At 40.7% G+C, this 16,417-nt stretch overlaps 1 protein-coding gene across 1 annotated transcript in view; it reads right to left on the bottom strand.

Annotated features, from left to right (window-relative positions):
• The window catches only part of APCDD1L (APC down-regulated 1 like), a 52,991-nt gene extending 36,946 nt beyond the window's left edge, over window positions 1–16,045 (bottom strand). Inside the window, exon 1 of the mRNA XM_072633440.1 lies at window positions 15,609–16,045. Coding sequence (XP_072489541.1) covers window positions 15,609–15,645 — 37 coding nt within the window. The 5' untranslated portion in view covers window positions 15,646–16,045. The remainder of the gene's footprint in view (window positions 1–15,608) is intronic.
• Window positions 16,046–16,417: the final 372 nt, after the last annotated feature.

Here is a 16,417-nt window from a genome sequence, read left to right as displayed (position 1 = left end):
TATTTTTAAAAATATCATGCAAATAAAATTCTAAAGGCTCAAGTAGTGGCTTAAGAATTCTAGGCCAGGTACTTGAAAATGTATTGACTCTTCAAATGTTAAGTAAATAAGCTGGGTTTGCTTGTCTTCTCTAATGTCTGGTATGCCTTTGTGCTTACGTAACCCCACAGCTTACATACATGTGACCCCTGGATATTAGCAATACAAAGGCACAATTCTTGCCTTCTGATCCTCTTCCTTGAGGATATTTCAATTTAATGAGAAACTACAGGAAAAAACACAAATATATTTGTGGATAAAAAGAACAATGCTATCTTAAGTTAACATAGGGCTAAAGAGTTTTCCTCAAATGTGTACAGATCTGGTGATGTCACTTTGGGGTAGGGATCTGACCCATGATTTAATTGGCATAGGGAACTCTTCAGTGACGAAGCTCCTTCTACTACATAGTCAGGTGACTGGAAATCTTAGAGCATTGTCACCTAGAACATGGAGAAATTAACTGACTTGCACAGGTCTCAAAGCCAGTAAGTGTCAAAGGTGAAACCTGAACTCAGGTTTTCCAAGCACCAAGGTCAGCTCTCTGTCAGCTGTGCCATATGAGCTGCCTCTCATGTTATTTGACTGATCAAAAATCTGCAGTGGGTTCCTCTTTCCCACTAAGTTCAAATTCCATAGCCTGCCTTTCAAGAGCCTGTATAGTTTGATGCCTTCCTCTCTCTTCTTTTCCAACTTTATCTCATAGACCTCTACATTAGGTCAAAGGCAGAAAGAAAGGTCCTATCTGCCCATGTGTGCACTCACATGCACATGCACACACACACAATTACGTGGCACTTTTTGTAGTAGCAAGGGACTGATTGATGATTGGCTGACCAAACTGTGGGATTTTGTTTGAGGGCTATAACATTATTGCCAGGAACTGGTTATTGTCAGATTATGACCTAAATGTGTGAATGTAATGGCATATTATTGTGCTGTAAGAAATGGAGAATTCCAAGAAAAAATGGGAAGACTTCGTTGAACTGATATAGACTAAAGTAAGCAGAACCAAGTGAAAAATATAAATATATATTTATATACATGTATGTATATAATAAAAACATTTAAAGATCTCAGAATTCTGATTAATACAGTGACCAAAATTATGGTATCAGAGGAAAAAAGGAAACAAGTATTTACTATGTGCCAAGCATGGGACTAAGGGCTTTACAAATATTATTTCATTCGATCCTCTCAGCAACCCTGGAAGGTAAGTGCTAAGGGACTTGCCTAGGGTCACACAGCTAGTAAATATCTGAGACCACATTTGAATGCAGGTCTCCTGATTTCAGGTCCAGAACTGTATCCACTGTGTCACCTAGCTGCCTCAGAGGACAGATGGTAAAGGATGACTTGTAACTCTTCACATAGAGGTGAGAGTCTACAGTTGAGGAATGAAGCAGATATTTTCAGAAATGTGTGGCCATTCTCAGACATGGCCAGTGGATTCATTTGTGTTACTTGACCATACTCACTTGTTATAAAGAAGGGTTTTATGGGGGATGAAGAATAGCAGGAAGGGATAATGATTTTTTTTTAATATCGTCAATAAATATGTATATATATTTTAAGATATTGCTCTTCTCCATGTACTCTAGATTCAAGACAAACTAGACTATTCTTATCTCTGGAATACTTCTGTGCTCCCTCCTCTCTATACCTTTGTTCATGTTCAATACTGCTGAAATGTCTTCCTTTACTCTCTACACCTGTTGACTTCCTACCCATACTGTCACTTCTTCTGAAAGCCTTCCCTGATTCCTGACTGTCCCTCTAAGACCTTATACAACACTACATTTTTCATTTTTCTCATGTATTGGTAATGTAAAAGGATATATTATAGTTCTCTCTATTGGTGTTGGCAAACTATTAGAAAAGGAAGTGTCTTACCAAAACTTACCATCCTCCAATTGCTTTGAACAATGTATAGGCATTTAATAAATGTATGTTGAACTGAACCCAACAGATATAGATATATATATGTATATATATATATGTATGTATATATATATATATATATATATATAGTCAACTAAAGCTGAATGGAGATAAAAATAGATAAAATACATATGTGTATACACTCACAGACACACACACATACAAATATATACATATATGGAGAGAGAGAGTTGGAGAGAAATAGGAAAATATATATATATTAAGCAATTAGAAACTGAAAATTCTCACTGATGTCGGACTAAAGAACTCAACAGAGAAGAAGAAATAAAAGCAAACCATTTCCACCTTGCTCCCTAATTTCTTTTTTTTACTTTAGGAAGCAATATGATATAGTAGAATACATGTTGACTCTGGAGTCAGAGCACATAGCTTCAAATTCTGCTTCCAATGCTTATTACCTGAGTGGCTTGGGCAAGTCTGTTCCCCTCTTTTGGCCTCACTTTCTTCATCTGTAAAATGAGGGGACTGGACTACCGATGATTTCTATGGCACTTTCCAGTTCTAAACCTATGATCCTTTGACAAAAGTGTGGAGCTCAGGAATGATCTGGTATAATTGGTGTCTTTCCAATATCTTCTAGATTTCTCGGAGGATGTTTCATTAAATATAGGTCAACAGAAGTCAAACTCCTATCCCTCCCCAGTACCCTCCACCCCAATAACAAAGAACTACTTAAGCAAAACAGCATATCGATCATGTCTGACAGTATCTGTACTCTTTCACCTTTCTGCAATGAGGAAGAAAGCGTTTCACTATCAGTACTCTGAAAAGAAGATTGAGCCATTTCCACAACTGATTTAGCCTCACATTTAGCCCCACATATTTAGGTCAGATCACACAGACCAAGAACATGATGACCCTGAGCAAGGTCTCAAACGGAACCTGGGAACAAGCTATATACAAGCTGCAGGTGTGGGAGACCTGAGTTCGATAGGAATCTCCAAAATACTGAGCAACACTGAAAGTCATATAGGAGCTATCCATTCTGCCTAAGGAGTCACATTTCTGTAAGGCTAAAAGTTTCCTTCTTTTTTTTCACAATAATCACATAAAATAGTAAGCATAAGTATTTAATCAATAAGTAATCATTAAGCCCTGTGCTAGATACCAGGGACACAAATCCAAATGTAAAATAGTCCCTGCTCTCAAGAACCTTACATTTTAGTGAGTAGATATGCCATGTTCATAGAGGAATTGAAACAAAATGATTTAGTGGTGTTGCTACTAACCACTGGGTAAAACAGGAAAGTCAACTTGAAGGAAGTAGTATTGCATTTGAGCCAGTAAGGGAGCTAGTTACAGGTTTCCAGAGACGGAGAGGAAGAGGGAAAGCATTCTGAGCATGAGGGACAGATAGCCTGGGCAAAGGACACGTGGAGATTGCGTATAGGGAGTGATGCACTGAGGACAGCTCCAACTGATTCGCAAGAGTCAATTGTTAATTTTTCAATGTGGGAATTTATACCTCAGAAATCAGCAGACACTACAACTCAAAGCTTTGTTGTTTTGTTGAACTCCAGACTTAAGAAAGTGAGAGAGAAAACATTAATCTTTTAACTTTAACTCTATTAAACTTTATTAATTTTAATTAATTAAACTTTAAAATTATTTAAGCTTTATTAAACTTTAAAATGCTTTGTGTATATATTTTTTTCTGGGGTCGGTTGTTGAATAACCATTCTGGCAAAAATACAAGTGTGAAGGAGAGTGGTGTGATTAACCTGGAAAGAAAGGTTGAGCAGTAGGGTAACACAGTCAGGCCTATGTTTTGGAACATCAATTTGGCAGGTGCACAGAGGTTAGATTGGAGAAAGGAGACAATAGATTCAAGGAGACCAGATGGGAGGCTATTTCAATATGCCAGGTGAGAAGTGAGAAGGATTTGAACTGTAGTGGTTGCTATGTGAGTGCAATAATGGATGTGACAATAATGGATGCAGGAGATGTAGAGGTATAATCAATAAGATTTGACAGTTGGATATGGGGGTGGGGTGTGAATAAGAGTGAAGCATGACTTCTAGATGAGCAGGAGAATGGTGAAACCTTTGACAGAAATAGAAGAGTTACAAATGGGGCTGGGTTTAAGAGGAAGGAGAATGAGTTCTTAAAGATGCAAGGCTAGAAAACAGAAGAGAGATGAGGGATACATATGTATATGTGGAAGTCTGTAGTAATATGATCATTTAATCTATAGAAATTATTGGGGTCACCAAAAAAGAGCATATAGAGAGAAGCATAGGAAAGGTCCTAGGACAGAGCCCTGAAGCACTGTCATATGTTCGAGGTAAGGCAGGAAGGAAGGAAAGAAGGGAGGGAGCAAAGAAGGAAGAAAAGAAGGAAAAGAGGAATGAGGGAAGGAAGGGAAAAGGAAGGAAGGAAGGAAAGGGAAGGAAATATTTAGCTGCAATGTGACCAATCATCTTTTTAAGACAATTGAAATATTTATTTTTAAAAGGACCTAATGTAACAGTATAGGATTAAAAAACTTTTTCTCTAGGGGCAGCTAGGTTGCACAATAGATAAGAGTGCTGGGCCTGGAGTCAGAAAAGCCATAAGTTCAAATGCAGTCTCAAACACTTATTAGTTATGTGACCCTGGGCAAGTCACTTAGCTTCTGCTTGCTTAATTGTAAAATGGGGATAACAATAACACCTACCTCATGGGGTAGGTGATGGATCAAATAAGACAATATTTGCAGAGGTATGATCACTGTGCCTGGTACATAGTAGGTATTTAATTAATAGTAATTTCCTTCCTCCCTAAACACAAAGTTATCAACGCATAAGAAAACACTCAAAAAAATAAAATATCTATTAAAAAAAAGAAACTTATCAGTAACAACAATCCTGTTGCCATGGAATAACTAGGCATGATGATAAAAGGAAAGTACTAATACTATGCCAATCAGGAATACATTTAGTAAATTTAGTTTTATTTAAAAACCCTGAAACGAATGTTAGTTCCAAGCATTGATAAAGAGGGAATCATTACTATCTGTCTTTGTAATGGATCACATTTACCTTTTGCATGTATTACACGTACAAAGATAATGGCATTTTGTCCTTCTGAGAAAAAGTTATTAGTTACTAAGTTATTAGTAAACTAAGGTGGATTATACTGTAGTCAAATAAGTCAGCAGCAGGCACTGAAGGAGATACAAAGCTGATGATGCGTGGTTATTGCTCTTATGAAGCTTCCAATCTAACAGGAGAATAAGGCATAACAAATAACGATAGTACACAATTTCCTAGGATAGTACTTTAGAAAGATACAAAGCACAGTGCTAAGGGGAAGGTCTTTCCCTACAGAGAGGTTTAGGGAAGGCTCATGGGGGTGGAAGCGTCTCCTGTGAGCTTGAAAGGATGGATAGAAATTCAACAGGCAAAGACAGGAAAGGAGGGTAATCTGTTTCAGGAAAAAAGGCAAAGAAAACAAAAGCATGTTCGTGGTGCAGAGTAGTTCAGTTGGTCTAAAGCACTGAGTTAAAGGACAAGATAAAGCTGGAAAGGAAACAAGTACCAGACTGTCAAAGACCCTGGATGTCAAAGGAACTGGTTAGGATTTTCCTTTGTAGCAACATGGGAAGCTGCTGAACATTTTTAAGCAGAATCTTGATTAATAGTAATAATAACAACAGCAGTTAATATTTATATAGAGCTTGCTTACATAGTTAATATATAGGTATTAATATCTATACAGATATCAGATATAGATACATATATATTTGTTAGATAATATAGATATATAGATAATATAGACATATATTATTTCTAATATAAATATGATATAGATAATAATAACAACAACGGTTAATATTTATATAGAGCTTGCTAAATGCCAGGCACTATTCTAGACACTTTACTATTTCGTTTGATCTTCACAACAACCCTGGAAAGTAGGTGCTGTTATCATCTCTATTTTACACATGAAGAAACAGAGGCAAACAGATGTTGATTTGACTTGACTGGAGGGAAGTGAGGAAATACATTAGCTTAACATCACGAGGAAGGGAGGTGGGGTTGGATATGGCAGATGTGGAATTGACATGCTCTAAACTAAATGGATAGAAGACATTAGGGATAGGGAAGAGTCAAATAATAATTATATTAGGAAAATGGGAGACTGAGTGACTGAGCAAATGGTGGTGTTGCAGAGAGAGATGGGAAAGTCAGAAGGAGAAATAGATTCAAGGGGGAAAATTGGTTAGATTTGGGTCATTTAGAATGCAGTTTCAGGTGCTAGTGGCACAAAAAGGTGGAGATGTCCCATGGGCTCTAGGAGGTATCTATATATAAATAGATACCAATAGACAGACAGACAGACAGACAGATAGATAGATAGATAGATAGACAGATAGATAATCTGGTGCTCAAGAGAGAGTTTACTGCCTCAATATCAGTGGGATATATAATTTTAGTTATTTTTAAGGCCCTCTAGAACCAGTCTGGTTCTATCCTATCCCAAATATTTCCAGTACCTTCCTACCTCCATGTCTTTGTTTATCTGATTCTCTATTTTTGGAATACCATCCTGACTTTCTCTGTCTTTGAAACCTACATGTTCTTCAGAGTCCAACTTAAATGCTACCACCTTTATGAGCCTTCCCTAGACCTCTCAGTGGGAAAAGACTTCCCCCTTCAATTCTACATAGTGCTGTGCTTTGTATCTTTCTAATGTAGTATTCTATCAAGTTGTGTTCCCTTTTCACTGAATAGATTCCTACTCATTCTTTAAAGCCCAACTCAGTGTCATCTATGGCATGAAGACTTCCTCCATTCCCCAGTCATAAAGGATCTTTAGCACTTTGCTTTCCATCTGTCTGATATACTTAGCATATATTATTGCTTATTACAGTTATTTATATAAATATCTCATTCCTTTACTAGACATAATGTCTATCTTTAGCATCGGAGGTGTTTAATACATCTCTGCTGAACTGAATGAAATTCCCCCTCCCTCACTAGGTGGCAAGCTCCTTGAGAATAGTTTCTATGTCTTTTTAAAATCTATCTCTCTTAGTACCTATCATAGTGTCCTTCATACTTTTTTTTATTGTGACCTGTGATTTCATTGGTTTAAGTATCTCCAAGTGAGGAAACTCCCTCTACCAAAGCAGATCAACAACTTTTTTGTAATTCATAGTCTTAGATTTGAGAATTGCCTTGGGCAACAAGAGGTTAAGTCACTTTTATAGAGCGACACAGAGTGACAGTAAATGGCAAAGCCAACAATTGCACCCAAGGCCTCCCATTCCAAATAGGGCCCTTCCCCCATCCCAAATTCCTCTTTTCCCCAATCTCCAATCAGGTATACCTTGGTAAAAAAGAAAAAAAGAATTGTCCTCTGTATGATGCTAAGTGACCCTGAAGAAAAGCAATTTGGTCTCAAGGTCACCAGTCTCAAACCACTTGAGCTAACCAGCTCAGCCTGGGCATGTTTGTGCTATGACATTTTTGTAGAGTTTTAAAATCAGCCTATCTTTCCCAAATCCCAATATAAATTTCTATGAAGAAAAAAAAATAACAGCTCACACCCAACGCTACTCTTTCCAGATGTGCATCTAAATAAAGATGCAAGGACATGTATGTATTCAATTTAGGATTATGAATGACCACAGTAAAAGGTTACTTACTCCTTTGAAATCTACAATTAGAGTTGTTTTAACATGTGTTTGGGTCGTTAGGCGTGGTTTCTGCAGAGGCTGAAACTGAAAACTGCTATTAAGGTTGTCAGGCTTCCCCACATTGTGAGGCATTCCGCCCCCCTTAAATGCAGCTGACAGATACTGAAATTAAACCTGACATGCAAGTTAATAACAGGCCTCCCTTTGGCTTTTGGCTTTGGTTTCTCCACACATTTCTGTGGCTACTTGAATTTTAATCTGCCTTCTTCCAGGTGGGCCAATTTAAAGTATCCACTGAAATCAGAGATAATTCCGTGTCACTTCAACTTTCTATGAAGATTCACCAGAGCACCAGGATCCACCGTGTCATTTCCACAAACTACACACTCTTGTTGGCTACACTGGATATTTTCCTTAGGCTAAAAATAATAATAATTATTTTGCTGCTCTTGCTGGTGTGATGAAGAAGGAGGAGGAGGAGGAGGAAGAGGAAGAGGAGAAGAGGGAGGAGAAGAAGAAAGAAGACAAAAGAAGAAGAAGAAGAAAGGGAAGGGGAGGAGGAGGAAGAAAAAGAGGAGGAGGAGAATTATATTAGTGGACTAAGTGTACATATACATTGGTAGAATTTTCTTCCAGGGAGTTCCTTGTCAATGAAATCAGGTCTAGTCCAAAAAAATTAATGATAATGATGATAAATCACATTTCCCAAGTACTTTAAGGTTGGCACAGAACTTTATGTACATCTCGGTTGATCTTCACAACGACCCTGTGAAGTAAGTACTGTTATCAATCCTCCTTTTTAGGAGGATTAAATAATTAATCTAGAAGAACCTCTCCGAGGGGTGGAGAGGTTAGATAAATCACCCAGGGTCACACAGCTAATGAGAGATAGGATTTGAAACCAGGTGCACCAGACTCAAAGCCTAACATGCTATCATAGACTATACCAAAAAAATAGGAAAAAAAAAAAACTTTTCAAAGTGAGTTCTAATTGGAGGTAAAGTCAGGAGATAAAAATCTAATTCCATTCCACCCTCCAAAGGTGTGGAGGGACCTGAATACCAGGATTCAAAGTTTCAATTTCATTTAGGAGGCAGTGAGGAGCCGGTGGAGGTTTTCAGTGGAGGGGTGAGCCATCAGCACAATAAAATGACTTAAAATCATCTTCACAGAACTTTATTACTTTCAGCTAACATGCATTCAATCTGCAGACAGGAAGAAGCAGAAGAAGAGCAATACTCTCTTTCTCTTAGAGAATCTGGCAAATGCTTTAAGGAATATGTAAGAATCATTTGCAGTGAGAAATCTCTGTATTTGTAATTAACATATTCATTGCATGAAAGCAAATGCTCTTGCTAAAACAGTACTAAGAAGCACTGCCATTGAGTTTGGCTACTAAGTAAATGAATGGATCTCTTGTCAAACTAGGAATTTGCTTGAAACGTGTGCTCTTTATAGCACAAATGCAAACTTCAGTACAACATGTTCACAAGCTCTAAATTAGGGGAGTCCCAATTAATTGTATTTTACCTCTACATAAATTCAGATGGGAGATGTAACTCAGTGGAAGAGAGATGATCCAGAGAGCTGTCAGTCACTATGAATGACTGTCATTGACAGACTTAACTATATACTTTACATCATCATATCAGGAAAGGACAGCAAGTTTCAAAGCATCCCCTGAAAGGCAGGAAGAATTCTCTGTACATGAGTAGTGTGATGTTACAGATGGACTTGGAGTCAGGAGACCTAGGGTCAAATTCTGTCTCAGAAACCTACTAGCTATGTAATCCTGGGCAAGTCTTATAACCTCTCAAAACCCCATTTTTCTAATCTATAAAATGAGGGTAATAATACTGTCTGGGTTGTTGTAGCACTTTGCAATCCTTGAATGCTATAGAAATGTGAATTACCATCATCTTCATTATTGGAAGTCTGTTGTTTGATCATTTTTAGTCGTGCCCAACTCCCATTTGGAGTTTTCTTAGCAAAGATACTGGATTAAGTTTGGCATTTCCTTCTGCAGCTCATTTTGCTGATCAGAAAACTGAGGCAAGCAGGGTTAACTGACTTGCCCAGGGTCACATAGCTAGTAAGTGACTGAGGCTGGATTTGAACTCAGGAACAGGAGTCTTCCTGACTCCAGGTGCTGAGCTCTGTGCATTATGGTGCCACCTGTCCATTATTAGAGGTCATAAGATCCCAAATTTAGAGCTGGAAGAAACCTTAGAGGTCATCATTTTACATATGAGGAAACCAAGGCCCATAGAGTTTAATGTGAGTTGCTAAGAGTCACCCAGCTAATAAGTATCTGAGATAGTATTTGAACCCAGGTCTTCCTGACTCCAAGCTTAGTGCTATATCCATTATATCACACTGCTTCGCTATACTTGCTACACTGCCTCAATGAGTAAAAGGAGTTAGCAGACATGGTGAAGGGTTGTGACTTACTGAAGCTAACTAAGAAGGTGGAACTGTGGAAAGAGAAGAAGAAAGGGCAGTCTTGTGGGGTACATGTCTTACAAGTGGCTCTCCAAAAAAGAAAAAAATCTCACATGATACATTTTAAAATTTAATCTGAATTATTAACATTTTCTTCATCATTTTCTTGAGTCTAGACAATCAAAAAAATGATAAATCAAGCCCTGATTTGTAGCTTTACCAATTTCCAGTGTGAATGTACACATCAAAAATTTAACACTCAGCTCTTGCAAGCTGGTACAAAGCTGGTATGGTTCCCGCATACCCCTGGGGGAGATGACCAAAAATTGTGACAAATGATACTGATGCACGCCACATTCAAGACTTTTTCTTTTCATCTATCTAAGTAATTAAAATATAACTGTAAAAATGGAAAAACTATACTCTTTGCACCCTAAGAGCCAAAACCTTATAAGCAGCATTGCTGGGGACCCTAATATTTGTTATCACTTAGTGTTGTATATTCTTTGTTCTTAATAACAATCAATGACATCCTGAGGGTGATGTCTTGACTTTCTAGTATATTGGATTTAAATGCGGCAGATCTGTGCAGTCATCAGCCTCATCCTCTTCTCCTGAGGCATTGGACAAGAATCAAGATGACTGGAGATGGCTCAGTGTGTTGTAGGCAGTACAAGAAAAAGAGGAGAGAAAGTTGAGGGTGAGCTGGTGCTTATAACACTCAGAACACAAAAGGTGGGTATAGGCAGCTTATCTGTATGTGTTTACTGAGCAATCAATCAGAGACACTCTCCAGCCCAGGAGTGATTCCTTTCTGGGTCACAAGTCTTTCTTCGTGCTAGCTAAACAAAACAAAAGAAGACTGTGCAGTCAGGTAAGGGGCCAACAAGGGAGAATACTGGAGAAAGAGATGGTAATGGAGAAGGAGATAGCAAACCACTCCAGTATTTTTGCCAAGAAAACCCCATGTAAGGTCATGAAGAGTCAAAAAGGACTGAAGCCATGAAACAACAAGGAAGACTGTAACAAGTAGGAAAAGTTTCAAAACAGTCACTGAAATCTGACATTAATGATAAGATGAGTAGGGTGCAGAAGAAAGAGTAGAGATCATTTACAATTTCAAATGAACTCCCACTCTGCATTATGTCCTTTCTCTGGGCCTGTTAGCTCTCTTGATTAGAGCAGCATGCTCTTGAGGTCAAAGTTATGACCTCTTTTTGTCTGAGTTGGCTAGTTTTCAATTATTCGATGGCCCTGGACATTGGACTCTAGCCTGGTCACAAGGAGTGGAGAAGTCATAAAGATGTTAATAAGAACTTTATCCCATGTCCCATCATCAATCCACCATAGAAGACACTAAAATCCTTCCTTAAATTCCCTTAAAACTGCGTTTATGCCAATGAGATCTCAAGCTCTCCATCCGTTATCTCATACTTTAAATCACCAAGAATAATTGTGATGCAAGATTAATATATCTAAATCTACCTTTTTGCCACCATCTTCTGGGTGTACTGTATTGTATTATTGCATTCTTGGTGCTGTAGGAGGTGTGGGGCTAGAGGTATTGCTCTTTGAGAATGCTTCTGGCTCATTATTCTTATATAAACTCTGACACACATATGATCACTGTAACTCTAGAGTAGGCGTGAAGAAGCTGTAGCCTCAAGGCCACATGTGACCCTCTAGGTCCTCAAGAGTGGACCTTTGATTGTTTGGATTTTCTAGGGTCGACTATTCTAATATTCCCTTCAAAAACAAGATCCTCAGTTCTACTACATGAGCTCAGGCTCCCCCACCCCCTATCTTTGCAGTTGATTAACTGGATATCAGACAGTTTCCTATTTCAGGATGTTTTGGAAGAGATCTTAAAAAGCACAGAGTCTGTCAGCTTTACACAAAAATGACCCTATGGCATTTTTGGTTCTGCGAAGAGCTCGTTCTGCAACTCTTGGCTGAATATGCTGGATCTCTATTGCCAATTTCAGCATTTCATTCCTTCCCTACGTTGTCAGTTACCTAATCCAAATATAGTCAACCCATGCAAGTTTGAGCCATTTTTAATGGCTCCATTCCTTTGAATTGGGCCATTGATCATAATTTTGCAAACTTATTTTTGCATGAAACCATTGCATCTTGGAAATTGTATCAGAGTTCACTTTTGCTTAAAGCTTTAATTAAGATATTTAAATTTCAGTGTATTAGACAAATATTTTTCATACTCATAACTCAGTGTGATCCAGATGGTTTTAAAATCAAAGAAACTATATTTTCCTGAAGATACTTATTCTGAGTTAGACGACTATCATTTTGGTCAGTAGATAAGCCCAGCAGCTGGACCCAGTGATTTGGCTATGCGGAGTAGATTCATGAAAAGGTAGGTAAAGGTAGGGTAATAACTCATTTTATAATAATAATTAAGAAAGTATCTGATTCTGGTGCACATTTACTATTACATGAACTTGTTTATGTACATTTTCTTCTCACTTTTATACTTTGTTTCAATATCCTGCCCAAAATCAACAACTAATTCATAACATAAAGCTGTGATTTTACTCTATTTACTGTTTCCATAATGATAACTTTGCCATGTTGCAAACTATATGGATATAGATAAAAATGAGGTTGATATTTTTAAATAAAAAAAATTGTGGTTTCTCCGTTTTCCCCTCAAGCATAAATTGTTGAGTAAGGAGATTTTCAAAAGCCAGAAATTGCTATGGAGAAAACCAAAGCTGGAATCCAGAACTAGAACAAGATGCATCTGGCAGAACAAAGTTTGGAAGAAGGCTTTGCTTTAAAGTGCATTTCCCCACAACTTAGCACATGTCATTTATGATGATGGAGTTTGCATACACAAGGGTGATCTAGCACAAATGGGAAAAATCAACATCAAAATTAGAAACTACCTAAGCAATGCTGTTTTTCTTGGGGCTACACTGCCTCTTTGATTTCCTGGTCCTTTTGAAAAAGAATAACAAAATTCATCCAACCTAGTGATTTCAGAAAGATTCTTCTGAACTATAGCCCTTCAAATTGGCTCATTTTTGAAGTGCTGCCCATCTGAATTTACTCATTTTTTAAAATGCAATGTACAGTTTCTCCAGAAATTAAAGGGAAAAAAAGAATTCAGACATGCCTTTACTTATGAACCTAAATTATGTAACCATCAAAAGGATTAACTGTGTTCTGTTTCCTTTTATAAAGCAAAAGACTTCTCATCATCTCTGGTGAAAATAACTTTCTAAGTGTTAAGTGAGAAATAGTACCCAGCTTAGAGCAATGAATTTCAAAGACTCCTGAAAGGGGGGAGGGAGGGAGGAATGGCAGGAAATATTCCCCATTTACAGTCATCTGTCTCTAAATTTTAACACAGGAAGACTCCTATAGCCACGACTAATATCATTACTCAGTCTTCCCTCATCATAATCGATTAATCTTGGCTTCTTTCTGCCTCAATTTGCCTGATTTGTTGTAGCAAAAGGTCACAAAGAGAGAAAGAGAGAGAGCTGCACGACTCCAAACGTCGGAGCTTCGATGCCGTAGTTTCAATGATTTTATTGGCAGGAGGAGTATAAGTACTGCCAAAGTCAATACCCCGGATCTGTGTGTCCGGAGCTGCAGGTTTCCCAGTAGTAATGTGTCCCCATTTCTCATTACTGTCCCTCTCCTATGTGCTGGAAACAGCTGCTACCCTGGACTGTTTTTTCCATGTCCCTCTTAGCACCCCTCCCCTCCCCAATATGTTAGGTTTTCTTCCCTTCCCCTCCCCTTAAAAGAGAAGATACTGTTTCTTACTTTTTCTTTTTCAAAGAGTGAACCTTTCCCCTACTTTTGTTTAATGAACTGAAAGGTGAAGTGGGGGGAGGGGAGTGCAGGGCAGTTCTTTGTGAACTCTCACCTCCCATCCAGACAGCGAAAGTGCCTTTTTTTGATGAATGTACCTATGAGGCTTCAAACCGCTAAACTGCCCAACCCTTTGACCTCCCTTCATATCTCCCCCACTTCAACACAGAATAGAATTTTTTAAAAAACGTATTCGAATTCGATTGTGGAAATACTGTTGATTTAAATGTCACTGAAGGAAGAGCTAGTTTCTGGCTCACTATCTATACTACTGGAAAAGAAAATGTGGAGGAGTTAAACACAGTTCATATTTAATCTCAGATGAGAGACAGAGACAGACAGAGACAGACAGGGGAGGGGAGACAGAGATCTCAACAAAGATCTCATAACCTCCTGAGAAAGAAACAGAAACAGAGAGAGAAAAACAGAGAGAGAGAGAGAGAGAGAGAGAGAGAGAGAGAGAGAGAGAGAGAGAGAGAGAGAGAGAGAGAGAGAGAGAGAGAGAGAGAAAGGAAGGAGGAATTAGGAGAGAGACACAGAAAGACAGAGACAGTGAGAGCGAGCGAGCAAGTCGTTTTGGATTCTACTACGGAATGTCTGTACTGATCAAGTTATCAATGGGTCCTTTTTAAATCAAGTAAAATTTTACACACACACACACACACACACGCAGACAGGCAGACAGGCAGAGACAGAGGGACAAGGGAGAGACAGGCACAGAGAGAAACAGAGAGACAGAGAGAAACAGAGACATAAAGAGACAGAGAGACAGAGACATTGAAAGAAAAGAGAGAATTACTGGAATCCCCAAAGTTGTATCTCCGTTCCAAACACCTGATTTGGGGGGAATGCTGAAGAGGTTGGGGAAAGGGAGGTGCCCCAGAGTTCCAAACCCCGAGACCCTCATGCTAGACCATCCCCCACCCCAAGTTTGGAGGAACCTGGAAACTAACAGGTTGCGTGTGCTGGGCTGTGAATTTGCCGGTGTAGCATGTGGCTGGGTCAAGTGGCGCGAAGGCGGCTTGCCTTTGGGCTATCTCCTCACTGGAGCTCCGGGGCTGTCTCACATGCCCCCCGCACCCACGCTCGAGCTTCTGGACTTCTGGGCTCCAGGGAGGGCGCTTTGGCCCTGTATAGTCCCCAACTCCAAGCAAGGGTTGGCGAAATCTGGGGCCCTACTCCGCGGCTGGGCGTGGGTGGGTGGGAGCAGCGGAGCTCTCCAGCTGCGCCGGGCCAGGCTTCCCGGGGCCAGGCTCCCGGTAGCTCTGCCTGCCTGCCCAGCCCCTCTGGCCCTCCAGGGCTAGTCCAGCAGTCAGACCGCCCCGCAGTCCAGTTACCGCGGCTCTCCTGGCGCACGTGAGCCGGCAGGTGCCTGGGTTAGCTCGGAGGCGGGCTGCTGGGACTCGGGGCTGAACCCCAGCCCGAAGCTGAGCGGCGTCTCTAGGGCTGAGGAACTAAGAGAAGGCGAGAGAACAGAGGGGGAGGGTGGAACGAAGTGGGCGCCTCCTTCGAGGGGGCAGCTTCACCTGCCCTGCAGCCAGGAAGGCGACAATACATCAGAGAGGCTTTGGCAAAGGCGTCCCACGATCTTCTCCCAAAGGAAGAGAGATGGGGGGCTGTACTCCACCCTCCCCAAATCCACTGATCCTCTTTCCCTCCAAGCTCACCTAGCCCTCTCCGCTCCCGCAACGTGACCTACCTCCGAGCAACACGAGCAACCACAATTTGGGGACCATGGTCGCGGGCTTCCAATTCTCCCGGGCAGGACCCCCCGCCCCGTTTTCCCCGCCTTCGCCCAGACGAGCCGCACAGGTTGGATCCACCCTTGCGTCCTCACTGCAGCTGACCTTCGGGACCTCCCGGGTGGCGGCAGGACCCCCACGGGGCTCCTCAACCTGCCCACAAGTCCATCCGCTCTGCAGGACTCTGCACGCCTACTGCCCGGGTCCCAAGACCCCAAGGGCGGGCGGGTGGGAAGAAAGGCACTCAAATAGATGTGTCTTCCTAGCCAGTCACTCCAGTTTCTTACAGCAGTTCAGCCCAAGCAAGGGTGGGAGGGAGGAGAGGACGCCTGGGTTCCTAGCCTATGGAACGCACCGGACTTCTGCCTCAAAATGTGTGTCCCGCGCCTCTCTGCCCACCCCACCCCCGCCACTACACAGAGACATGCACTCGCAGCCCTTTGATAGTTGTAAAAGGAGCTTTGCAGTCATAGGTTCAAGTTGCCAGAAGAGGAGGAGACTGCTTTCGGTGGGGCGCGCGCACACACACACACACACACACACACACACACACACACACACACACACCACACACCCCTCGCATCACACTCAGCTGGCCCAGCTCCCCTGGCTGTCATCTCTCGCTTCATCACCCCACACAGTGGCCTTTCCCCAACCGAAGAGTCTCCTGCCCAAGCCTCCTCACTCTTCAAGTCAGCATCTCCCACCAAAGTTAAGCCTCTGAACATACTTCCTCCGCGACTCCTGGGACAGCGAGCTTCCTCAC

The sequence above is a fragment of the Notamacropus eugenii genome, chromosome 1, assembly GCF_028372415.1.
Source record: "Notamacropus eugenii isolate mMacEug1 chromosome 1, mMacEug1.pri_v2, whole genome shotgun sequence".
Lineage (NCBI taxonomy): Eukaryota > Metazoa > Chordata > Mammalia > Diprotodontia > Macropodidae > Notamacropus > Notamacropus eugenii.
Note: the sequence above shows the minus strand (reverse complement) of the source record. Positions and strands in the feature narration are given on the sequence as shown.